Source organism: Phodopus roborovskii, unplaced genomic scaffold (genome assembly GCF_943737965.1).
Source record: "Phodopus roborovskii unplaced genomic scaffold, PHOROB, whole genome shotgun sequence".
Taxonomy (NCBI): Eukaryota; Metazoa; Chordata; class Mammalia; order Rodentia; family Cricetidae; genus Phodopus; species Phodopus roborovskii.
This window is the reverse complement of record NW_026125397.1, coordinates 24,800,751-24,828,398: the sequence shown is the minus strand read 5'-3', so window position 1 is coordinate 24,828,398 and position 27,648 is coordinate 24,800,751. Positions and strand designations below refer to the sequence as shown.

Below are 27,648 nucleotides of genomic sequence, written 5' to 3'. Positions count from 1 at the left end.
ACACTATACCTCTAAACTAGACCCAAGCTCCATCATTTACTTTTTATTTATTAGTTTTAAAAGCTTTACTTTTGTTACTTAAATTACATGCATGGATTTGTGTTGGGGTTGAGTTTGGGTGTGAGGATACAGGCACCCTGTAGGCCAGAGCGTCAGACCCCTCAGGCCAGAGTCACAGTGGTTGTGGGCTGCTTGCAGTGGGGGAACCTCCTGCCTCAGCCTTCTGATAGCTGAGATTGCTGGCCCGGTGCCCCCAGTCACAGATCATTTCACATCTGTAGAACAAGTTACTACATCCCCCCCCCCTTATGTTATCCTTTTTCCCTGTTAAAACATGTTTCTCCGGATTACTCTGCAGCTAAAATCTGAAATCTGTTTCTGAATGTGTGGGTCTAGACTACTCCCTTGGCAATTTTACTAGAGTTCAAATGCCCGCAAAACAGAAGCCTAGCTTCTCTCTAGGGGACATCAACCACTGTTGGATTTCTTTACAAACAGAATCCCGTACTCGATCCTTAATTGGATAGAAATATTCAGACAAGATGGGTGGTGTCTAGAAATACCCATTAGCTCAGCACTTCACATTTCCAAAGACTATGAAAAATGTCCCAGGCTAATACTAAAAATCACCAGGGAGTTCAAGCGCCCTGCTCAGCTGACATGGAACAACGTCTGTGGTTGAGAACGTCACCTGCGTCCTCAGAACTGTGCACACAGGTGCTGCCTGTTTGCCTGGAGTCCTGTGGAGCTAGAAATCTCGGGGTGTGATGTTTGTTTCATTGTGTGTGTGCGTGCTCAGTGTGTGTGTTCATGGGCACACCCGTGGAGGAGGTCAGGGGACAGTCTTGGCTGTCAGCTCGTGTCTTCTGCTTTGTTTGTGTCAGGGTTATCGCGGTAAAATAAGGATCAGGATAAACAAATAGGCGGAATAGATGTTTATTCAGGGAGAAATAACTTACAACCTAGACAGATGAACACCAGGAAATTCAACCCGATCCTCTCCTGTCCGAGTCACGCCAGAAAGACTTTCCTGGCCCCCTCCGACCTCCTTCCACAGGTCACCCCGCCCATGGCTCCACCCCCAATGGGCGTGGTCAGTGCCACAGACGGACTATCTCACTACACAGGGTCACGTTTGCTGCTGTGCTGCCGGATGCTTGGTGACTAGCCTTCAGGGGGACCCCACTGTGAGGAAGGTGACAACCATCTGTTGAGACCCAGGCAACTCCATTAAACTTCGGACCTCCCATTTGCGTCTGGGAGGCCACTTGGACCGCTGACTCATTTCGAACCGTATGGAGCTTGTCAGGCATGACCTGTCTCAGGCTTTCTCAAGAATTTACCTGCCCGGATGAGCTCTGGGGGACTGGCAGCATTTGGTTTGTCATTTTGTATATGCAGTGACCACATCTTCCCAGCAGGAGGCGCAGCTTTGGAGGGGACCATGGGATACAGCTGTCATTTCTACAACAGGAGGCTCCACTGGTCTCCTGAAGACTGGGTTTCAGGTCACCTCCGCCTAAAGCTTGCTGTTTGGTTTTCATTCGCTTTTAGGAACTGAGTTGTGTGTGTGTGTGTGTGCGTGCGTGCGTGCGTGCGTGCGTGCGTGCGTGCGTGTGTGTGTGTGTGTGTGTGTGTGTGTGTTTCCTGCTAAGTCTGTGGAAGGATCTAGAATGGAGTGTTTCTTATTCACACAACAGATCTTCTCCAGATTCACATACAACCCCTATTCTCTGTACAGCAGTCATGGCCTCATGAAAGATTTGATTTCATGCTCTTCTCAATTGTGTGTGTGTGTGTGTGTGTGTGTGTGTGTTTAGTACACACACACACATCCATTCTTTGAACGGATTTCAAAAGTAAGTTTTGTCTTAAATACTTTTCCGGTGGAACCCTCATCTCACAGCAACTTTCAGTTTCCCACTCCAGAAATACCTCTTTCAAGAAGATAATCATTTTGGTGGCTTTATCTTTGAATACCAGTTTTTAAAAAGTAACAATTAGCTGGTTAGGGAAAAAAAAAAAAAGAAAAGAAAAAAGAAAAAAGAAAAAAAAAAAAAGAAAGAAAGAAAAGCCCCACAGTGTCCTACTGCTAGAGCTCTGTTTAAGGAAAACAGACCTGAAAACTAAGGATGAAGTTCATGCCAACACACCCCGTCTCCACAGTTGAAAGCATCCTGCCTCTTGCCTGTGACAAAGATACTCTGTCTTACCCTTCAGCTGCAGGGACCACATCAGAAGGGCAAGAATGATTCTTAGCTTCATCACCACACCTTCCCTTGGCATCACTTCTTCTAGACTTAAAATTTCAATTTAATTAATACATTTTACGTGTTTGGGTATTTTGCCTACATGTAGTCTGGGCATCACATGCATGCCTAGTGTTCTCAGAGGCCAGGAGAGGGCGTCAGATTTCCGGGAACTGGGGTTAGAGATGGTTGTGAGCCACCGTGTGGGTGTTAGGCACTGAACCTTGGTCCTCTTGAAGAGCAGCCAGTGCCCTTAATCACTGAGCCACCTCTCTGGCCCTTTAATCTTGATTATAAATTATGTGTATGAGTGAGTGTGGTGCCTAGAAGCCGGAGTTACAGGCCATTGTAAGCTGCCCCACATGGGTGCTGCCAATCCAACTCACGTCCTCTGCAAGAACAGTATGTGCTCCTAACAGCTAACCCATCTCCCTAGCCAAACTTGGGCCAAGTTCTAGTTTCTGCCCAGAACGGTGCCACTTTCTGGGTTGGAAGGTGTCGGGGACATCTTGGGACCATTTCACCACACCCCATAATCACATTACAGGTGTTTGTGTCCCAGAGGTTGGTAATTGTAGTTTGAATCTCGACCTTTGTCAGTTAGACAAGTTTCTATTGCCTATTTATTCTGGCCCTTAATCTCTTTCAGTAGTTTGTAGTTTCCAGTATACAATATGCTCGACAGTTCTGTTAAATCCATTTGTTAGTGTTTATTCTTTCCATGCTCTATAAATGAATTTCCCCCGATTTCATTTTTCAGTGTCTTTATTAGTGCTATAAAACGCAACAGATTCCTGCAGCTTGACCTTGCTGAACTAGTTTATTAGTTTCTTAGTAGAGTTCCTGGAGCTTTCTAAACACAAGATAATGGGATCCACAAGAACTGTTCGATCTGCTCTCTGCAAGCAGGGCATTTTTTTTTTTTTCTTATCTGATTCCCCGTCACACATCTGAGCTCCAGTACATATAGTACAAGATGGCATATGTGATGATGGGCCTTACCGTGTTTCTGGCTTTAGAGGCGATGACTTCATTTTCACCATTAATTATGCCATTGTCTCTGGGTTTTTCATAGATGTCCATTATCAGTTAATAATATTCTTTTTGTTGGTTTGTTGAACATTTTTGTCACGTTAGATTTTGTGAAATGCATTTTCTGCTTTTACTAAGGTAATTGTGTGATTTGGAGCCATTGTTACATTAACACACTTCATGCTACTAATTGATTTTTAGATTTTTAGATTAGCCTTGCATTTCTGGAATAAATATTGTCATACTTGTCAGATTTCCATCCCTGAGCAAAGCGTCTGAGTGAAACCACTTAGCAGAAGGAGATTCCCAAATCAGCCCACGGTTTCCCAGGTTCCCATCTGTGTGTGGTTGGCACCACACTGCCTTAGGGCCTGCGTCAAGGCTGGACGCCGAGGCTGGGAGTGGGGTGGGGCCAAGGCAGGAAAGCGGGGAGTAGGAGGGTGATGCAAAAGCATCGTTGTCTTGATGACTTATTTGAGGGCACTCCGTGGGCCCCCTCCACGCCCCACGAGTGCCATGCGCTGGGCACCACACCTTTATCTTAAGTTTAACAGCACTGGAAGAGAGACCGGGTGCTGGGTGCTCTTGAGCTCCAGACTGCAGCAATCATGGCGTAGAATCCCCTTTGTGCTTTGCTCAGGTCGGCTGGCCGGTACTCTATTGGGACTTTTGTGTTTGCAGTCAGAAGAGCTGTGCATCCTTGGCTTTCTTTCCTGGACATGTTTCTGCCTGGTTTTGATAGCAGGATAGTGCTGGCCTCCCGAGTTTGGAAGCACCCCCTTCTCTCCTACACGCCCTTCTAGGGTCAGTTGATGGTTCATTTGTATCTTTCTAGGAGTTCGTCCATTTCATCTAGGCTAGCTGCTGTGTTTGTTTGCAGCTGTTCATGGGGCAGGTTGAATGTCCTTGTCCAAAATGCTTGGGAACAGAAGTGTTTCAGATTTTGGAGTTGGTTTTTGTTTCGTTTTTGGAATGCTTGTGTAAAGTTTATGATTGAAGGTCCCTAAGCCGAAGTGTAGACTTTCAGTTTAGAATTAATGTGATGATTTTATAGTCCACGTCGTTTCATCGAGGTGGAATGTAACACCCTGTCTGTCATGGCTACCTTAATGCACAAGTCCACGCTGCAAACGTACGTGGTTACAAATATCAGCTTCCTACTTCATATCCTGCAGGACATAATCACACAAATTATTTTTCAAGTTTTTAGCTGTTAAAACCACAGAAGTGTTCTATTTGACATAATTTGGATGTACACTTAAGTAGTAATTAATTGCACATTAACTCAAGGGCCACTGAATGAGAAATTAATACCAAGTGTGTGAAAGTATTTGGAATGCCACCTAACAAGTGGTGCACTGTGACAATCTCTCCTGTCCAGACGTCCACACCCGCTACACCAGTCTGTTCAGCACATCTCCTTTCCTCCATTGAACTGTGTGTGGCAGGGACGCCTCACACCACAGGACACTCAGGCTTGTCACAGAATAAAGCTGGTCCTTCATTTCCCGCTCAACCAACCACACTGGCCAAAGTATCCAGCTGTAGATCATACAGCGTAGATGTGCACCATGTGAGCAGGTCCTGTGTGGGCAGGTCCTGTGTGGGCAGGTCCTGTGTGGGCAGGTCCTGTGTGGGCAGGTCCTTACTGTCATCCCCCCCCTGCACTCACTCTGAGCCCCCAGGCTGCTCTGCGTTTACAGGTCCCCCTGCCTTCCCCTCTTCTCTTTTGGGGTCCTAGACATGAGCTACCATGCCCAGCTCAGGTTTCTTAGCATTCTTCAGCTTGTTATTTCATCTTCAAACAGATCACAGATTGGACAGAAAGTCAGTCTGTGGGACAAGAAAAACTGACCTGGCAGAAGTCCCGGGTCCTTAGTTACTTGCTAGGAACTTTTTTAAAAAACCGCTTAAAACCCTGTCGCCTTTCTCCCTCATTATTCAACTTCTTCTTGTCTTCATTGTTTTTAAAACAATGAAATTATACAAAAGGGATTTTTTAAAAATGTATCAAAGCACAGTTCTGCATGCTAGTTAGGCTCCTGGCTTCTTCTAGGCAAACAGATGCGACACTTTATGTGGAGACCGAGATCGGTGAAGCCCTGCAACTTGAGGAGGTCCTACTTTCTGCATTATATACAGGTCAAGATCAACGGAGCCAGGGAAATTATCCACCAGGTGACTGAGAAGGTTGGGAATGTGGAGACTGAAACGGATCTTCGAACAGTCAATTAAGCCACTGCGTGACTGAGAAGATAAACTGAAGGATAAAAACCCACTTGAACAACCGATTCTGTTATGTAAGACACACCTACAGGATTTGAAACGTGACCAAGTCTGTTTCGTATTAAGGCGAACATAAACCAACCTAATTTTAGACCTGCCCCCAGCCCCAGATTACGTTTGGTGTAAGGACAAAGAAGCCATACAGCCTGAAAGCCCAAGGAATCGGTAGAGTGCAGAGTCTGCCAGGAGAGTTTGGCAAAGAACTCCAAGAGGAAGGAGAAATTTCCCTGTCCAATCAACGTTGGCTCTCTGGTGTAGAGAGCACGGAGCACCAGGGCCTGAGGAAAGCGGGTCCCATTCTACTTGTTGATACCTTCAGACGCTGTTGATTTCTGAAAGGGGGGCAAAAGCAAAGCGTGGTTATCACTCTGTCCCCTTGAGTCAATCCTAATGAGGTGGGAGGTTCTTGAAGAAATTAATTTCCATTTAAATTCATGTCTGACCCTCCTCCAAAAACCTCCAAGTGTTTGGGAATTTTTGTTGAGAATTTCAAATGATCCAGCAATAATAAGCTCATTTTCTGCATGTTCTGTTTCCTTGAGGCTAACTTTTATGTTGGATGCCTGGTTTCAGCTGCAACCCGCCCCTCCCCCCCAATTAGAATGACTGATGAATTTCTTTGCTGTTTACTGATTTAATGTGGAGAAGATAAGTCACAATTCTATACTTCCAAAGCAATCGGGCTTTTAATCCAGGTACTGTACTCAGGGTTCCTATGGGAGCTGGTGCCAGATTTCTTGGCAACCGAAGAGTGGTTGATTCCAGAGCTTTTCTGACTTAAAGACACAGTGGTACTGCTCAACAGGAAATAGAGAGCGGCCCCTCAGCCCTGCTCCTGAGAGGAAGGACTGGGACAGGAGCAGTGACATGCGGCGGGTTCCAGGGCATTGCAGAGCAGAAGGAAGGGGCTGTGTTGTGCTCAGCTCCCTTGCCCCAGGGGAGAGGGGCAGCTTTGGGAAAGGGATGGCTTTGCTTCACATCAGAAGAGATCCCAATGCTCTTTCTCTGTCAACTTTTGATTAGCTGTGGACAGATTTTCTTTCCTTGCATCTCATCTTCTCAAAGGCCTAGAATATAGTACACAGTAGTGTCTTGTCTCACTGTGCGCAATTACCCAGAGTCCAGCAGTCTCGAGAGACCGGAAGCAAGTCCTGCAGCTGCAGAGTGTTTGGCCCCTGCTCCTTCTCTGCTTCCTTCCAGAGAGGAAGGGAACGCTCTTCGAGCATCGGGTCTTCCTGCCCGTCATTTTGATGCTGCTCTCCTTCTTCAGGAGATGCCTCTTTATGGCTAAAATAGGACTACATAAAACTCTACGGGATATTTGCTTCATTAAGGTGTGGGACATATATTTTTGTAGCTCTAAGAGAAAACTCAGCCAAGCTTGTTTGGGCGATGTGTAGGTTAGGTGTGTGTATAAGTGTGTGAACACATTTGTACAGGTGCACATGTACGTGTGGGTGGGTGGGTGGGGGGCAGAAGTCCACGTCAGATGTCTTCTTCAGCTTCTCTCCATCTTTTTTTCTTCTTCTTCTTCTTCTTCTTCTTCTCCACACAAGCTATTCACTGAACCTAGAGCTCAGCAATCCACTAGACTGGCTGTTTAGCAAGTCCCGAGGACCATCATGCTTCCCACCGCAGTGTTGGGATTGCAGGTGTCTGCCACCATGCTCACGCTTTTGCGTGGATGCTGAGCGCTCTCTCTCCAGCCCGCAAACCTCCTAACGAGGCTCTTGGGAGGTCGAGCCTCCAGCCTTCTGCCGTGGAGTGTGGGCACCATTTCTATTCTCCAAAACCCAACCCTCTTTTGTTGTAAGGTCTTTAGGGAAAAGGCACAGTGTAACATAAATTTGCAAAAGTTTGTTTAGAACTCGTATGAGGTCCTGGAGAAATGCCTTCATGTTTTGTCTTTCCGGAGGACCCTAGTTTGGTTCCCGACATCCGTATTGGGTGGCTCACAACTGCCTGTAACTCCAGCTCCAGAGGGTTCAGCGCCTTCTTCTGGCCTCTGTGAGCTCACGCAGCTCCCCAACACACAGACATCGATGAAAATAATAAAAATAAATCTTACAAACACCAAAACTAAGCAAAAAAAAAAAAAACTATCAAATCCTGGTCTTTCATTACAGCCGCATGGGTACAGTTGTATTCCTGAATAAAGAGTCAACCACTAGGCTGTCTCTTCAGCACTCACCCTTGGCTGCTTTTAAGCAGGAAATCTCAAATATACAACATTATTTTTAAAACTCCAACCAGAGAAAATGCATTCAAATTCAAACAAGAAAAGAGTATTTGTTATCTGCCGTGGCAAACCGGAGTAGCAGCAACGACTCTATCAGAGTTCAGAGGCGAAATCTCTCAGAGGGATGATAATATTCCCTTAAATAAAACAGGGTCACCGAGCTACTCAGGCTTCACAAGAGAAACGGTTTAAAGGATGACTTATTTGGCCCTGTGGTTTCGGAGGCTTCTGTTTCACTGCTCTTGAGTCTGTTGTTTCAAGGCATATGGTAAAGCAGAACACCATGGTGGTAGGAGCCTGGACATGTGACTGAGTACCTCACCTCATGATCCATCCTCCAACCAAACCCACACCCTAACACTGTTCTTACGCCCGTCACGGTTTTAATCCACTAACATGTCAATGCATCCATGGAGTCAAAGTTGTACTTCTCACATGCCCGCCAGCCGGCAGAGAGCCTGAGAGGACCGTTTCCTGCCCAAACCCTAGCGCCATCCTCTTTCCTTAGCTTCCAAGGGCTGGCATCACATAACACAACACCACGCTTGGCATGATCTTTCTTTGTAGTTATTGCTTAGTAAGGAGGTACAATGGGCCCCTTACCAACTGGGCCACCTTTTCGTGCGACTTCTTAAGTGTCCTCTGAGAGTGGTTCTGTTGGAGTTTTTATGTAGTGACACATTTTTATATGGTATGGCATAAATATTGCTATAGTGCTCCCAGGTTGGCCAGACTTTTATATATATACATACATACGTACATACATACATACATACACATATATATTCTATTGTACAGACAGTTTATGCCTTTGTGTTTTCGGACTGGATAGGTGACACAGTTCTGAATCTGCATCGTCCCTTCTGTGAATGGGACTATGATGTCACCTCGACAGCGAGAATGAGAGGAACTCACTGCTGTGTGGAAATCTAACAGACGACAGCTCTTGCTGTTTCGCCCCGGACACTGCAAGGTTTAGAATCGCCTAAGGTTTTCGTTACAAGTGCAAGACATACTCAAAGCTGTTTAAATTTGATTTGGAAATGTATGATAGGTAACTAGGCCTCTTAGACTAATATAATTGGGTAATTATAAAGTTGTTTTGTCTCTTTATTTTTCTAATGTACACTTAAAAAAAAAAAAGAAGGTTAATGTAGCCTGGCAAGATGGCTCGGTGGGTAAAGCACTTGCTGTGTAAACCTGATGGCCCAGCTTTGAGCCCCCCCCCCCCCCCCGAGTCCATGTAAAGGTGGGAGAGGAGAACAGGTCTCCATGTGGCCTGCATGTGTGCTCCGTGGCCTGCATGTGTGTTCCGTGGCCCGCATGTGCTGCATATACACATCCTATGTATATCACAGTAATGCACATAGAAATTTAAGACTGCTTACAGAAACCCTATACATCTCTTTGAAACAGGAAAGCCTGGGGTCAGAGTAGAGTGTGGGAAGATGACGGTTTTCTGACTGTTGCTAAGGAATTTGAGAGTATCTGTTTATGGTAAGAATTCCTTTCCTGCTACCCTTCTTTCTTTTATATCAATCCGGTGAAGTAAGAAACGCCAGAGCATGTAGTAGCCACCCACTCTGCCTGCTGTAAGGCAGGGTGAAGATGAGGTTCCTATCTTCTGCACCAGGGAAACTTAATGCTGAGGCCAAGTGCATGTTAATAGATGTCTGTCGTTTTGGGCTACGTAACACAGATACCTTTTTTATATTTTGGAACTTCGGAGTATCTGTTTATGGTAGTGTAATAAAATTCTTATAAGATAATGTTGAAATAAAAACCACTTTGTGCTGGATGTGGTGGTACAGTTTTGTGATTTTAATCACTCAGGAGATGGAGGCAAGAGGATTGCAAGTTATAGGCTAGCCTAGGCTACATGGTAGGACCCTGTCTCAAAACAACAAAATAAAATGCAACACGAAATACTAACCTTGTTATGAAGGAGAGAGGGGCTTGTGTATGTGTGTGTGTATGTGTGTGTGTGTGTGTGAATGTGTGAGTGTATGTGTGTAGGTGTATGCATTTGTGTGTGAGTATGTGTGTGTGACTCTGTGTGTATGTGTGTGTGTGTGTGTTGCTAAGGATTTAACCCAGGGCCTTGCCGTGACAGGCAGGTCCTGTCCTGATGAATTACACCCCTATTCTGCTTGCTCCCTTCTGTCTGCCTTGACAAGCATGTCTTTAGGACCAGTGAGATGGCTCAGTGAGTAAAGGTGTTTGCTAAGAAAGCCTGTTGGCCTGAGTTCACTTCCCGGAACCCATGGCAAACTGACTCCCAAAGCTGGCCTTTGATCTCACATGCACACTGTGGCATATGGATGCTCCCCAACATGCATAGGTAGTAAGAAGTAAAATAAAGTAAATTTAAGTAGATCATTAGCCAAGCACCCTGGAGGTCGAGGCAGGAGGAACACAAGTAGTTCAAGGACAGCCCGGGCTTGTAGTGTAGCTGGAGAGGTGGCTCAGCTGCTAAAAAGCCAGGCACAGAGTTGCACTTATGCAATCCCAATGCTGGGGGAGGGGGAGGCCAAGCTCAGGGACAGGCAGCCCTAAAGTTCATGGTGGGTCAGCCTGGTCACCTGGGGAATGGTTGTCACCCAGGTGTCAGCCTCTGACTTCCACATACAATGTACTGTACATCTGTACATACACATGCACACATGCATGCGTACACACATGCATGCACACACACATGCATGCTTACACACGTACATGCATACATGCACACACGCGGATGCATACACACGAGCACACATGCATGCTTACACACACGCACACATGCATGCACACACACATACTACTTCTAGAACAAACAAACAAACCTGTGTGCGTCCATACACCACTGCATGGTAGGAATTGTTCCGAATGAATTCCAAGAGAGACCTCTGAATACCCATGTGGCTGATGTGACACTGACACTGGTTTCGTGGTAACTTTCAATTTCCTTTGCGGGGCTGGTAAGTGTTTGCTGCCAAACCTGAGGACCCACATGGTAAAAGGAGAACAGCAACTCCCAGGCATTTCTCTCTGGCCTCCACCTGCGTGCGAGTGCAGTGAAAAACAAACTAATAAATTGGGGCGAGTGTCTCTCTGAGTCATTCTTTATCTAGTAATTTTAATGTGGCTTAATTTAAAGGTCTTATAGGACGTTGTGAAAGTCAAGTAGCACTCCTTCTGGAGTCAGCCATGGCAAGTGATATTTCTGAGACCCACAGAGGTGGGTGGCTGCTGGCCCTCCTGACGGCTGCGATACTGCATTTGTAAGTTGTTGCATCTGCTACAGTTGAGGGACTCTGTGGCTCCATGTCAAATGCCAGCAGCCCACTAAGAAAAACCTAGTTTCAACTTAATCTTAATGACTAATTCTCAACAAGACACTATTAAAGCGATGTCAGCTGCTTCCACAATTAGCTAAGATTGATTTGTGTCAAAATTAAGCATATTGGTTAGGTCATCTTGTGTAAACTTGTGTAAATTTGCTTGTAGGATTAGAGGAAACTCAGATTTTCACTTAAAGGGTTTTGTGTTTTGTTTTTTGTTTTTGTTTTTGAATGACCTTCCTTTTACCAGTTATTTTCTTCAATAGACGTCAATAGACTGATAAATTATCAACCCTTCTTTGGAAAAAAGAAAAGTGAGAAGAAAAAAGGCCACAACGTTTCTTTATGCATGGTCCTTAAGCATATGGTGTTCCTAATTAGAATACAAAGGCTGTGTGATAGGCTCACTCCATAGCTGCTGCAATAAGGCAGCATCACAGAAGGAGGGGACTTGGGGGACGAGGACCCTTTTGAGGGAAAGCGGTCTGTGCTTGTCCTTGTGCTCACAGGAGCCTGCCCTATTTGTCTTCAGAGCCACAGAGTCTGATAAAGTTTCCCGTGTGCAGACCAAGTTGGTATCTGGAAGCTAGCAATTTTATTCTGAGTGCTCCATCCTCTCCGCCAGCAGCTTGGCTTGTTTTTTCTAAAAACACCCTCAATGCTTCGTTTCACGTGTCCCCTCTCAGGGGAGATTTCAAAGGGCACTTGCTGGATGCTTGACTGCCTTGCCTATTTGCTCTTGTTTGGCGTGCAAGCGAGAGTCAGACGCTTTCTTCTCATTGTGTACACATAGTATTAATGGATTTACTCTGCCTGCATCGCCTCATTACTGGAAACATCTAGAAGCTCAGAAGTCTTTCAATGTATGCAAATAAGGCAGGGTCGTCTACCTGAGAGTTAATATTCTCTGCTTTTAAGTGTGTTCTAAATCTAATGTTTGTATTTAGAGCATATCACCCTGTTCTCTCATTTTATGGGCAAAAAGCTAAGCGGGCTCAGGCAGCTGTTTGATGTTGGCTTCAAGTGTTATTAATTTCATATTCTATTATTCTTTTCACTGTAGCACAAGTGATGCTGATGTGGAGGCTGTCATGGATAAGTTGTTTGATGAGCTGGCCCAGAAACAAAACGATTGTACGTAAGTTAATTTCTCTTGAAAGAGAATACATTTAGAACACAATGCCCAATCTCCACTGACCAATTAATAAGTTCCATTGCTGTATATGGGTTGATGCCACGCTCAAGTGGTAGTCATTGTATCAGCATTTTGTCTAATTTATGTGTTGAATCATGTGCTATTATTCATCAAGCTATGCATTTCCTATCTGTAAGAGATGAATTTTATAGTAATTATCCAGACAAGATTGAGTCTTTGTTCATGTTCCCATAGTAACTAGACCAAGGATTCTAAAAGTGCAAGGCAGAGAGCTGCGGCTGAATAAAGCCTGTGGAACCGTTGCCGACTGCACGTTTGAAGAGCTGTGTGAGAAAGTAAGTAGCCAGGCCTGGCCAGACTGGTTGGCCTTTTCACATGTTAAATTACTTCATGTTTCCCTTCAGCCTGTTTCAGATTTAAAAATGCTATTCACAGAGTCAGAACTGAGGTAAAAGTCTCAACACAGGAAATGTTCATCTGTTTGCCAAGCAATTTTTATAGGTACTGGCACAAAAATCTGCTCTTTGAAGGGCTTTCAAAAAAAAAAAAAAACTCGAGATGCAGAGGCAACTGTCAACTGTTGCCGGAAGCAGAAGCAAAATCAGTAAAAGTCCCATGTGAGGGAAATAAAAAAGCTGAGGCAAGTCTGGCTGGCAAGATGGGTGTTGCAGCCAAGCCCCACCTCCCGAGTTAGATCCCCCAGCCCATACTGCAGAAGAGACAACAACTCCCATAAGTTGCCTTCTGGCCTGTGGGTGGAATTAGTGGATAAATGGAATAAAATACTTTCTACAAAGAGAAAAAAATTAGGTGAGATTGGTGTGTGGGGAAAAGAGGCGTAGTGTTACCTTCATCTAAGGAAGTGTGGCACTAAGAATTGTCATTCCCCAAATTCAGTGTCCAGCTGCTGTGCTGTATCTGAGCTGCTTGGGCCAGGTGAAGGGAAGTCAACTTATAAAGCATCATAAATAATCATAAATAATCTATCTTACAGAGGAAGTTTACACACACACACACACACACACACACACACACACACACACACCCCTTAGAGAGTCTTTGCAGATCCGTTATAGATATGGATTGTGTCTTCAAATTCCAGACTTCTCCGTGCTCGGTAGAATAAGTAACTTCACACATGGTTGCTCAGTTGAGCATCGTCCCTTGGTCTCTGATTTCTTACTTTAGCTAACTACACAAGAGCTGTTTGGAGGCAAAGGGAAGGTCATTGTCACTTGTGCCTGCTGAGTAGTATGAGTGTGTTTCTCAAAGCCAGCTGACTTACTCCTGGCAGGCACAAATTTGTCACCTTTAAGCCAGAGATGAATCCAGCCTGCAGTTGTGGGGCCTTTAGAAGGAAAACAATTAGGATTAGTTAAGAGCAGTTGGTGGAGACCCCAACCCCTGACTCCTACCGTGGCTGATGTGGTGAGGCTTCCCACTTCTGCCAGCAGCACGCCAGCACTAAGGTCCTGGTCACCTGTGTGGCGAGGAGAGAATCTACCTGTGCTCCTGTTTAAGTCTGACTCTTGTGAAGGACGGAGTTCCTCCTCTGTCTGCAGTAAGACATCCTGTGAGGAGAGGGGACAGGCAGGGAGATGGAGTCCTCCACGAGGCCAGTGTGCTCTCTCGGAACAGACTGAGTGTCTTCACTACCTTTCAGGACACTTGGTATCAGCGAGCGGCCAGTTAGAATCCCAAGTCCCTTATCATCTTTTCACTGCATTGGTGGGTGATGGGAAGAAGGTTGGCTAGGACTTAGTATTGAAAATTGAAAATAAGGCCAATATAACTCACTTTTAATTGACAAAAGTTTGGATTGGTTGAGTAATAGCTATGAATTAAACTCTCAGAATCAACAATAACAAGATTTCCATTTATTTTTGGCATAACTGTCTTGTCAAAATTCTAGAACAATAAACCCTAACCCTAACCCTAACCCTAACCCTGACTCTAACCCTAACCATCCTCCACTTCATGCCTTGGTTGTTCAGTTGCATGGAAAACCTTTCTATAAAACACTGCAGGGTCTCATGTGTTTCTGGGTGTCACCTTAATGTATGGACATTCCAGTTGTTTTTGTCTGGCGATTCTGTGGTGTCACTACAGATTTTCCCTTCCTCTGGTTAGATAGACTCTTCATCTACCAGTTACATGCGTGGGTAACTGGATTCTTTCCGGAATCAGACAAATGCTGAGTAGCTGACATGACATTGTCACGAGGCATGCGTTTAGTCCCTCATTGTTAAGCTTTCTATGAAGGACATCTGAAGGAGGGCAAAATTTTTAAGTGGTCAGTTCCTTGCTACTATTTTCTTATTATGGTGATTTTGCATTTCTTTGCAGCCTTATAATTGTGGCAATTCAGAGACTGAATGGTTGCATGAAGAGGATCCTTGAAATCATTCAACTTCAGATTTAGCCTAAAACTCTTAATTAGTTATAATGATTTTATGAGCCAGACTACATAGCTGCCAAAAGATGTTCAGTAAAGATAAAAACAACACATCCAACCTAGGTATTTGAGTAAACATCTGGGTGGTCGGTTCCAGCTTTGGATTGCATAAGCTAGTTTCCGGAAGGCCTGGAACCCACTCAGCCGTGGCTACTGGCATCATCGTGGGGTGGGGGGGTGGGGGGGTGGGGGTGGGGAGAAATCACCCTGCCAGCAGCAGCAAATGGCCTGACAGTCTATAATGATGAGTTCTGACCCACGGGGGCGGGGCGGGGGTAACATTTTTGTAGACATCTATCAATCAGTATGTTAGGTAATAAGGTGAAAGAAGGTCTTAACTTGAGGTCCTTGGCATGTTCCATAAGTAAACCAGACAGGCCCAGGGCCGTCCACCCCTACAGTCCTCTCTCTTCCAAGCACAGCCTCACACGTGTGGCCCTACAGATCGATCGACATGGGCTTTCTTGACAGCCTCTCTCTTCACCATTCTGATTCAGCACTGTGGTGCTCAGGAAACCCATCCAAACTCGGAGAGCCCTCGGCACCGTATAAAAACAATAGCTAACAGTCACGCTGGGGTGCTATTCTAGGCATTCTTTACACATTAGTTTGTTCAATACCGTGAGCAGCGGGGCTCTGATTGTCCCATTATATAGGTGGAGAAATGCAGGCATCGTGACGTTAATTAACGTTCCTCGGGTCAGACAGATAGTAAGGCAGCAGGCGGGCTTGAACATCTCGCTGGTTTGGGAGCTAGATGCTATGTCCTTTGCCTCTACATCACAGCTGGGAATGTCTGGGCAGGTTCTGCCTCAGCTCATTAGTAGAATTCCAGTTCTGCTGGGGAGTCCACTCAGAGTCTTTGCATATTTCCATGTCTGGGGAAAACTTGGAGGCTTTGGTAGAGCATGAAGCCAGAAGGGAAGCAGATACCTCCAGTCCTGAGAGGCCCTTCCCTGCTATGGTATGGAAGGTGGTGGGAATGCCTTCTGAGAAGACCGTGGAGGAGGGAGGGAGGGCAGGGGTGTCCGATGGTCTCTGTTCCTGCCATTCCCTTCCCGGCAGAGCTGCCGGATGGGGTACACTCACTTTCCGGATCAGAGGTGCGGCACGTCTAGTAGTTATTTATATCAGAGTCCATGATCATCATAGACCTGTGGGGGGGGGTCGCTGCAAGCCCCTAGGAGTCCTGAAAGCCACACACACAGACTCCCTGCAATTCTCACTGGGGTGAGGTCTCCAGTAATGGTGATAGACAAGTGATAGGCAAAAGCTGCTGAATTAAGACAGTGGCACCAAACCATGCTGTGTCCCTCATGGCTGGGTACTCACTGAGAGAGAGCGAGAGCGAGAGAGAGCGAGAGAGAGAGAGAGCGAGAGAGAGAGAGAGAGAGAGCGAGAGAGAGAGAGAGAGAGAGAGAGAGAGAGAGAGACAGAGAGAGAGAGAGAGAGAGAGAGCGAGAGAGAGAGAGAGCGAGAGAGAGCGAGAGAGAGAGAGAGAGAGAGCGAGAGAGAGAGAGCGAGAGAGAGAGAGAGAGACAGAGAGAGAGAGAGAGAGAGCGAGAGAGAGAGAGAGAGCGAGAGAGAGCGAGAGAGAGAGAGAGAGAGAGAGAGAGAGAGAGCGAGAGAGAGAGAGAGAGAGAGAGAGAGAGAGAGGGAGAGAGAGAGAGAGAGAGCGAGAGAGAGAGAGAGAGAGAGAGAGAGGGAGAGAGAGAGAGAGAGAGAGAGCGAGAGCGAGAGAGAGAGAGAGAGAGAGAGAGAGAAGCTGAACCAAGCAGAGACAGCTCCATGGAAGCCGAGTCACCACAGGGCAATAAAAGTGGTTAATTTCATTAAGTTCAACTTTGAGAACATGTGCTCTCAATATGTTTTTTGTGAGGAAATGAGAGGTAAGCCTTTATGAGACATTCCCATATACCAAATATCATGGCTGCCTTGAGGGACCCCCCCCCCCCAGATTACCAGTTCTTATGGAAAAGACTGAGTGGCAGACTGGTTTTCAGCTTGGCAGACATTTCGTCACAGTGCTTGACAGACACGTCTTGGAACTGAGTAAAGACTGCCATCTCATGTGAAACATCAGATATTTGTTACCAGTGATGCGGTTTCAGCAAATGGGTAAAAGTTACGGTTTTGGCACTAGTCTCTGCCATCGTGATACCAACAGCTTCCCGGTTCTCGAACATCTTTTTTCTGGTGAGACCGATGGTGATCTCAACAAATGCAAAACTACAGGAGTTTAGGGATGGGTAGGGTAGGGGAAGCAGGGTTGGAACAGTGTCTCTCTGTGATTTGGCTGGCCTTGAACTCCTTGTCCTCCTGTTCAGCCTTCCTAGGTCTGAAATCACTGATGTTCTCTCCCCTGTATAGCTAACTGTCTTGGTAATTACATAATTAAACATTTCAACATTTGGAAGATCTATTTATTGGAACAACACTTCCCAATAACTGGTGCAAACTGTTATAAAGTTATACATGGTAGAAGAAAAATGCAGAAAGATCTAACAGAAAATAATAATGCAAAAAGTATGAGCTGGGCATGATGTGACATGCCTGCAGTTCGAGCATTTGGGAGGCTGCATCAGGAGGATTGGGAGGGCCAGGTCGAGCCACACCTTAGACTCTTCCTCAAAAAGCTAGGGACAGGCGTGAACGTCATGGCTCAACAGATAGCCACTAGTCATGTGACCTGACTGGATTCATAAATCCACATGTCAGAGAGAGAGAACCAACTCCAGTGAGTCGTCCTCTGACTTCCATATGTATGTATGAGTGATATTAATAAGTGTAATTTAAACACACACATACACACCATGCACACGCACACACTTACTTATGCACAGCAGGACTGTTTCAGATTCTACTGTACAACTAACGTTTTAAAAACTACCTCTTGTCAATTTCTTTACACAATTTAAATAGACTTAAATGTTAGGTCAGTTTAGGTTTACAGCAAAAATGAGAGGAAGCTGTGTGCGGTGGTGTACACTTGAAATCTCTACACCCAGGAGACGGAGACAGGGGGATCACTGAGTTTGAGGTGAGTTTAGACTACACAGTGAATTCTAGGTTTGCCTGTGCCGCGGTGAGATATTTCCTCAGACAGCCGAAAAAAGGCAAGGAAGGGAAGGAAGAGAAAAAGAGAGAGAAATTGAGAGTTGTAAGCGCCCACACTTACCGGGCCAATGTCACCTGATACGGCCATGAGGAATTGAATCAGGCCAGGTTGGAGGGGCCACAGTACAAGCGAGACTGTGACAATGTCATTGAGAGCCACCAGGTTTTTTACATCTGTATCAGACACAGAGTGCAAAGGCAATCGCCAGGATCGATACAGTTGCAGTTGCTGGGATACAGTGACGTTTGCAAGCCACACAGGGTACAGGAGATGAATGTCTAAGACCAGCTGTCCTGTTGAGTTTTCATGCTTCCTTAACTACTAAGGGGACAAACAGAGAAACACAGAGTGGCCTCAACTCTTCACAGCCTGAGGGAGTGCACCAGTCTCTCAGGAACTGGAAGGTATACCCTGCCCCAGGAGCCATGGACTCCAGCCTGGAAAACCTATGATGCCTGCCTCTCAGGGCAGCTAGGCTGGGCCAATGCCATGGTTCCCTGCAGGTATCATAGTGCAGAGTGTTAGTTACATCTGCTTCCAAATCTAGCTTCTGTTGTTACTGACACTATCTATTAAAATGTTTGCTACAGGTAACAAACAAATACCAGATACATGTTTCATGTCATTACTATTGTATAGATTGAGCTGGACTCTGTACAGTATTATTAAGTTTCTACTTTATTCACACTTCCTTATTTCGGCTGCATGTCCCTTCTCTGTTCTAGGACGCCATTGGCATCTGAGGCTATCATCTCCTTAGTTCTTAACTGTCAAGTTTCTGAGACTTCCCTCATCTCTGATGGCCTTGACAGTTTTGAGGTGCCCTAGCCTGCCAGGCATTTGGTGGTGGAATGGTGTTTCTCATGAAGCCTCCCTGACAGCCTTCGTCACAGTTATTCTCAGTAGTGCTGGCCAGTTCTTCCACACAAAGGTTGGCCTTTCTTCCAATCCAGTTTCCTCTTGGGAAGGGGCTGCTTGTTGTCTTTATGGCATCAGAGAATAACCCTGTAATTATCTGGAAAGGCTATTAAACATACCTTTGATACCTTTGCGACCACCGACCCATACAACCAAATTATAACTAGTTTTTAAATGCTATGGGTTTAATGTAATGGTTTTTTACCACTGTGGATTCCAATGGATTTATACAGTTCAGATTTTCCTCAGTTTAAATTTGTAATATATTAGTAACAGGTTAGGAGAGAGAACCCATGCCCAAAAAAAAAAAAAAAAAAAAAAAAAGCCCCTGAGAGTCTTTGATTATTAAGAGAACAGAGGGCTTGAACCACAGCACCAGGGATCCACTTGCATTACAGTTAAACTTTTGTGACCCAAAAATGAAAGAATCATTTTCAGAGAGAGCAAGCCAAAGCTGAATTCTAAAGGCTTAATGAGTAAACTGGCTATTCCTGAATTTTCCCTTTGAGAAATGTAATTTTTACACCTGCAGAAAATTGGCTCCTCAATCAATAACTGCGTTCACAGGTAACTATTTGCAAGAGCACTTCATTATCTGTGGTTTTAAAAATGACGGGTGGCCAGGTGTGTTTGCAGAAAGTCTGCGCAGAAAATGTATCAATCAGTGCATATGCATGGCTATCTGTGGACGTTCACTGTCCCCTTCCTGCGTTCCCTCCTTCCTCCATCCCTGTCTCTCTCTTTCTTGCTCACTCACTTGCCCTTAGTGCTCACGGAATAGATGTCTATGAGAAGCAGATTTATGCACTGGCCTTCAACTGTCTGTTAGTCCCAGTTAAATCATATTAGCTTACCAAATAGGATCTTCTAGAGAATTCTTGAATGGAACCCTCCCTCCCTCCACTTCTGTTTCGTTTGGTTTTATCCCTAACGAAGCCACTGGTTGGGGACTCCTTCTGGTTTGTGCCTATCTTGGCACACTGTCAGGAAATACTAAAGGATGAATAGCTTTTATCTGTGTTATTTGGCCAAGACTGCAGGCTGGTAGACTTTGGCTGCTCCAGTGGTGATTAGCAGCAGGATGAAGGCATCGAACAGCTGGCTGAGGCAGCCCAGGAATCTCTGTGGCCCTCTCTCCTCCCAGCAGGCCATTCTTGAGGGATGCCATGTTTCTTACCTATGCTGACTCCTGACATAGCCATGCTATAAATCAGGTGGCTAGCCAACTTCCCTAGAGCAGAAGCAGCAGGTAAGCCTGAAAGCCCGAAGTGGCATCACAGAGACCACAATGGAAACCGGGTCTGCCTCTCGTAGGAATATGAATCCAATGCCATGTGTTTTGTTCCCGTCTGTTTGAAGAGTCACAGTTGCAGTGTTAGAAGGCACCGTGTACCTGTTTCTCTCACTTGTTTGCCAGTGAGCATCTTCTGAAACCATGGCCTTCATATGTCTTCAGCATGACTTTGGGGATGCACTCTAACCCACAGAAAGGAAGGGGAGACACGTTCAGGTGGTGTAGGTGTCATCCCTTACAGTGGTAGAGGGTTTGGGAGTAAATTTGCTTACCCCGGAGACCATTGCCATGGTTTCTCCCTCCAGGGTTTTGTGTTGCTGTGGAGAACAGAGCTGTAAATGACAGATCTGACTGAGAGGAATCTAGAGCCAGGAGGGTTGTTACACTCCATATTGATGGGACAGCTTCTATCGACCAGACCACTTGTCAATGGTATCTGTAAATCCCGAACAGAAGTCTTAACAACTGGTCTAATGTCATGGCCAATCAAAAGCACAGTGAAAGAAAGGATTGAATGTGGTGAGCTTATCATTTTTATAGGTTTTTGTTGTTGTTGTTGTTGTTTTAACCTGAAGGCAGATCTCAGTTTATCTTAAAGTTAGCTAAAATTCAATAGAGGAGCCACGGAGGAACAATCAAATGACCTCAGTAACCGAAAATCTAGAAAAGGGAGAAACAGGCACACAAAAACAGTCTTGGAAGATCTTCTTATAAACGGTGCTCACATCTCAGGCAAGCCTTGGACTCGATGGGCGTAGCAGACAGCTTACAGTCTGGGGCTGACTCAACTAATTACCTGCAAAATGGGAACACCGAAATAAATCAGTACATCTAATGATCCCACATCTGCACGTGCCAGATAACCCCAAACCACCAGGTGTAGGCCAGTGCCAGAAAAAACGACTCATTTTCAAAACAAAAGGTAACCAACAGAGACTTACCCTGAGGTGATACAGGTGTTGGAATTCCTGGTAATCAGAAAGTTGGAAATCAGAAGGCAAAGTTTCTTGCCATGTGTGAAGACAAGAGTTCAGACTCTGATTCCATTACCTTCATGGGAACTAGTGGGTGTGGCAGCTGCCTGTAACCCTTGCACTGAGGAGGTGGAGACCTGGGATTTCTGGGACAAGCTAGCTGTCTAGACCAGCTGAGCTAGAGACTCTTACCTCAGTAAAGAAAGTAGAATGCAGCTGAAGAAGACACCCAACATCAATCTCTTAACTCCACATATGTGACCATACACTTGTATGTGCACTACCATAGATGTGCGTGCACGTGCGTGCACACACACACACACACACACACACACACACACACACACACACACAGACCTGCCTAATACCAGAGTTAAGATGACAGGAAAGCTGCTGATAGGTCAGCTAGGTCAGCATGGAGGGAGACTCAGGCCCCTTTCCTCGGCTTGCACGAGGCTGGAGTAGAAGGATCCCATGGTCTACAGAGTGATTTACAAGACAGCCAGGGCTACACAGTGCCTCACTAGACTCTGTCTCAAGAACAAAACAACAGCCAAACATTAAAGAAAACAAAAATTATGTAGTCTTGAAAGCTGGAAGGGGTAAGGAGGTAGCTCAGGAAAGCTATGCAAGCACACAAAACTAAGATAGATCCTAAGAGCTCATGTGAGAAAGCCAGGCTTGGTGGCATGTGGCCGTGACCCCAGCAGGAAGGAGGCAGAGACGGGCAGCTCCAGAACCCCAGCTGGGGAGTAGTGCTGTCTGGGTGGATTTTCCCACTTCAGTTAACTTAATCTAGAAAATCCCTTGCAAAACGACAGCTGTGAAGTCAAAGCAGTGAGGGTCTCCAGGTTAGCGTCTCTCTGAGTCGTCTCCAGGTTAGCGTCTCTCTGAGTCGTCTCTCTCCAGATTAGCGTCTCTCTGAGTCTCTCTCTCCAGGTTAGCGTCTCTCTGAGTCGTCTCTCTCCAGGTTAGCATCTCTCTGAGTCGTCTCTCTCCAGGTTAGCGTCTCTCTGAGTCTCTCTGAGTTATCTCTCTCCACCCAGAAAAAGGTTTTCAGTGTTGAGATGGGATGGGCTAAGTCTGTCCAGGGTTTTTTTGAATGTTTTCATAAAATTTTGGTTGCAGATAATTCAAGGTTGTCTTGTTGGCAAGAGGATGGGGTGAATAATTCTATTCACAACATTATTCATGGTTTGAAGGGTTCGGCCTTTGTAAGCTCAGCAGCGGCATGGAGTGGCATTCAGCCTTGCTGAGCTGAACCGGCGTCTTTACCCAGGCTTCTCGTGATGTGGAGAGCAGAATGGGAGGGAGGGTAATAGCTCTTAGATGCCCACTTCATTTCCAGTTCTGATTGCACTTTTCAAATACCTGAGCCTAAGAGCATTCAGTTTGTCCCCAGTGGACCCTCTCGAAGGAAGCCAAACAAACAACAGAAAACCCAGACTGTTTAGCCAACAAACAAAACTCAAGCGACTGGACCTCTGCACGTCCATGGCTTTGTTCAGACGTTTGCATCCTGGGACTTAAATTAAGTTCTTCGTTATCCCCGTCTTTCCCCTTAACACACACACACACACACACACACACACACACACACACACACGAGCACACTGCCAAACGTCACTGACCTTGCCACTAACCCCTGATTCCCAAAAAGGAATTAGCAGTGACTCACCTCACAGTTCACACACGTGTGCAAGCCCACTGCCCTTGGGGCCGGAACCTGACCTTGCACCCTGTGGGTAGTCTTCCAGGCTTCTGGAAAGACCCCAAAGCCAGCCAGCCACACTCCCCGTACTGCCTTCCCTCTCACAGACACAGCAAATGCTGCCCTCTGCTGTGAGATGCCCAGGAGGCTGGGCCATGCAAGTGGCCAAGTGCAGGTACTGACTACCCTAGAGATGTCCTGCTAACACGTTACATTTAGAAATGGAGGGGGGGGGGATGGGAACATTTCGTTGTTGGCTTCGCACATCGTTATCCACTGTGGTCCCTGCATTCAGACACCATTGTCCTCTGTGTGGGACACTCACAAAAATAGTCAGCCAGCTAATAAAATAGCATTCTGAGTGGAAAGGGGCAGCGCTGTCATTGCATGGTTTTAGTACATGAGTGTGAAATAATTCTAGCACACTTGGGCTGTTTCCCTTTCCCTTGCCAGTAAGTTTTTCAGCCTCTGCTCAGTTGTTAATATCCAGACTCATATTTCCCAGAAAAGTAGCTGCTTATTAGGCTGTGCTAGTTCCTGGTTGTCTTAGAGAGGTAACTCTACGTGTTTAAAGGATCACCTTTACACCGTAGCCCTTAAGGAGATTGAAGCAGAGATGTTGCTCAGTGGTAGAGAGCTTGCAAGCATGTGGGAGGTTCTGCCTGGAACCCCCAGCTCTGGCCAGCCCATCAATAAAACTAAAATGTCATTGCACTGGCCAGTGAGGCCTCGGGTGACGCTGAGATGGAACATGTGTTTAGTATCCACCAGGTCCCAGATGTATCCCTGCCTCCACACCTTACTCTCTCCTGAAAACACCCAAACCACACATACCAGTGAAGTAACTGTAGAAGCAATCACGTACATAGATGGTATGTCTCAGTAAAGGCTTGTTGTTTGTGTTTCTGGATGTGGGGAGCACAGATAAAAATGACGGGTAGAACAGATCGCACTGGTCAACTCCTGTGACATATTCCCATCTTTCTAGAACCTGGTTTGCCAAAGGTAGGTAGTGGCCTGAAGAACAAGGGAGCCATGAGGAATGGAATCTAGTGATCCAAAGTGTTGTGGTGGTTTCTAAAAAATGACAGGAAACACCTCAGGTCATAAACTTCCAGACTAAGAGAGCTAGCGGGAGGGTGTGGGAGCCAGCACCTCCACGCCCTTATTCCCAGCCTCTCGTGAACTCTGGGGTGCCCCCCTGACTGTGTCTCACACCACAGCTGAGCACTCAAGCTCCCTAAACAGCCAGGCAGGACGCTCTCTCTCTACAAGAGCCCGAGTGCCTGAGCAACTATGTGTGAGCCACACAGCATTTTCTTTTTGTCGTATGGATGAACCCAGATTGTTGTCCCTAAGAGGGTGACCCTCAACCCCTCTGAAGTTTAGATGTGTGTGAAGCACCTGGGTACCCCATCCTGGCCAGCCGGCTGTTGAAGGGGCTGTGGTGACTTGCCTGACCTGAGGTGGTTCTATAACTCAGCCGTGCGGTTTTGCTGCGTCCCATGTGTTATCTTGGGTTGCACGGTGCTGATAGCCACTGGTGACTGAGAGCAGTGATAACCGTGTGCTCATTCTTCACATCCCTTTATGAAAGAGCATTATAAAATGCATTCAAGCTCGCCACGTGCGTGCAGTACCCCCGGAGGCCAGAGGGGGGTGTGAGATCCCTGGAGCTGGAGTTCCCGGTGGTTGTGAGTGTCCCCTGTCCCCAGGAAGAGCAGTACCACTCCACTGCCAGCCCCTTTCTACACTGTTCTTCCTACACTGCCTGTCTTCCTCCTCCCTTCCCCCTCCCCCCCCAGGCTGTATAAACTCAGTGCTTTCCTGGGGCCATTGGATCCCACCCCCACCCCCACCCCCACCCCAAACTGGAAGTGCTCCCAGGGCTAAACTCAGCAGCACGGTGCTTGTCACATTGGAGGCTCCTGGAGCAGGCTGGTGTGCCTTGTGTCCTGAGGAGGTTGTCCATCCCAGGGCCTCCAGAAATCGGGCTCCCATAGAAACGGGGGAGTTCTTTGTCGCACAAGGCCAGCCTGGGTGGGGGAGTGGGGGTCGGGTTACCACTAGCATACCACCTTCACCTTTCATCTGGTCATTGACTCCCCAGGAGTACTGTGTTAAGTACTAATAGGGGATAGATGAGCAGCCTTGGGCAGAACTTGCCTCCTGCCCTTGAAATGACATCCATCCAGGACGAGCTCCTCAGCACTCCCAAGAACACCTCTGGATAGAGTTCGTGAGGGCTGGGAGAATGTGAAGTATTCCCCAGCTGGCTCCTACGGGGCGTCATATTCTTAGATTTGACTCTTGGGGAAACACTTACTCTACAAATACATTTCAGTGCTTTGTTTTCTAATTACAGATTTGGAATTTGACGGCTATAAGTTGTTTAACATCAACTCATATGGTATCTTTGGCTTGTTTTGAGAGGGGCACGCTCACCCTAACTCCCATCAAGCATTTGTCCCCAGGGTACTTGAGGAGCCGAGGTAGTTGCCATTTCTGTGTAAACAAAGCAAGATGCCACACACACTTATTTAATGAGATGCTCTCAGGGTACCACGGCAAGGGACTCATAAAGGAAAGACTGTACAGATGAAGAGTGACTCAGGCTGGTATAATCTAGACAGAGCTTGAAGTGATAATCATCCCACTTGAGCTAACATAATGGGGCAGGGCGAGCTTTAGAGTAAGAACGGGGAAGAAGGACGCTGACAGCTCCTTTGCGGATGCTGAAGTGGCCGAGGCAGAGGGCAGCCTGGGGGTGGGTGGGGCAGTTCACACTGGCGGCAGCAGCGTGGAGAGAACCCTCACTCCTGGCATCAGGGTCGGAACCGAAGCAGACAGCTGTGCTGTTTCTCACACAGGAGAAGGCAGACAGCGAGCAGTCTCTTTATTCCTCAAAGTTTGTCAGGGAAGCTGCTACGTATAATGCAGCTGTATACTCTGGGTAATTAAGGAAAACAAACGCTCTTTGCAAACTCATTATAGATTTAAAGTTCCTTAAGTTTCCATCAGGTTTCCACAGAAACAAAGAGTTTGAGACAATAGTGGAGAATGAGTGGATTTTAATTGTTCCTGTCTAGAAAATTATCCAGATAACCAGCCGCATCAAAGACTATTAAACTTTTTAATTGCTCAGGTAGAGAAACGGAGAATGTCATCATTATCCATCAGAAGAATCCGCTGTAGATAATGCTACTTGAATAACATACTCAAGGGTACTAGTAACTGAAGTGCCATTTAGTACTCAGAAGTAATCATGCGCTTTAATTATTCATAGGGCACAATGCATGATTCCACAATACCAATTATGGTTTCGGCAAGTATATGCTGTGGCTTACTTGCACAGGAGGATGAGCTAGTGCAAAATAAAAGCATAAGTATTTGCAATCGCCATAGTGTCCTGTGTATGCAAGTTAGTTATACAATGAAGTGGTCAAAGGGTCAATGTGATTTACAGAATTCTTATAGGAGTTACCATGCACCTCACTCAAGTTGTAATTAAGTTTCTAGAAGTCACACACACACACACACACACACACACAGAGTTTTACCTAACCCATGCTGACCTCAAACCTATTTATTACATATCGAAGGATGACCTTGAACTCCTGATCCTCTAGCCCTTACTTCCTAAATGCTGAGATTACTAACCTGTGCAGCTATGCACAGTTGGAAGAAGTCTTGCTGACAGCGTTTGTGTTTATAACTTACGCAAGACTTTGTTCCTTTGTGCTAGGGACTGAAGCTGCTAAGACAGAACTGAGCCTCTGAGCCTCTCAGTCTCATACAGTAATAGGAGATTTGTTACTTCTCAAGTTTTCCAGTGCAATCACACACTACTGAATGTCAGTGTGGGCTCTGAGAAGTGCTTAGTGAACCCTGTAGAATGTGCTCACAGAAACATAGGCCCTCCAGGAGAATCTATTGTCCCTGAGCTACAAACCTGCACAGTGTTATCACTGCTGAATACAAACCACACACATAGCACTGTGTGTGTGTGTGTGTGTGTGTGTGTGTGTGTGTGTAAGATACTACGACAGAGGAAGTTTTCAGTTCCTTCATAGTTTTACGGACCCCTATTGAATGTGCCCAGCCATAGACCAAAAGCATCATCACATGGTATTAGTGCTGGGTGTTTTACACATTGACTTTACATTAGTATTAGGGAATATGCAAGGAACTAAAGAGCTGAGAATGAAGACAAGCAAAGAATCTTTTTTATTCAGAATTAGTAAAGATTTGGGCTGGCTACACAGCTTAGCAGGTAAAGGCATGTGTGGGAGCCAGGGAACCCTGAGTCTGACCCCTGTAGCCCATGTAAGGTGGAAAGAGAGAATCAACTCCACAAGTTCTCTTCTGACCTCCATATACATACTCAGACACCACACACACACACACACACACACACACCACACACACACCACACACACACACACACCACACACACACACGTACACACACACACCACACACACACCATACACACACACACACACCACACACACACACACCATACACACACACACACACCACACACACACATACACACACACACACACCACACACACATACACACCACACACACACACCACACACACACACATACACACACATACCACACACACACCACACACACACCATACACACACACACACACACCACACACACATATACCACACACACACACACCACACACACACACACACGTACACACACACACCACACACACACCATACACACACACACCACACACACACACCACACACACACACCATACACACACACACACACACCACACACACACATACACACCACACACACCACACACACACATACACACACACATACCACACACACACACACGTACACACACACACACACACAC

The 27,648-nt window shown here is 46.1% G+C and overlaps 1 protein-coding gene across 1 annotated transcript in view; it reads left to right on the top strand.

Moving 5' to 3' along the window:
• The window catches only part of Afg1l (AFG1 like ATPase), a 121,481-nt gene that overhangs the window by 82,222 nt on the left and 11,611 nt on the right, over positions 1–27,648 (top strand). Inside the window, exons 9-10 of the mRNA XM_051175577.1 lie at positions 12,193–12,263; positions 12,520–12,620. Coding sequence (XP_051031534.1) covers positions 12,193–12,263; positions 12,520–12,620 — 172 coding nt within the window. The remainder of the gene's footprint in view (positions 1–12,192; positions 12,264–12,519; positions 12,621–27,648) is intronic.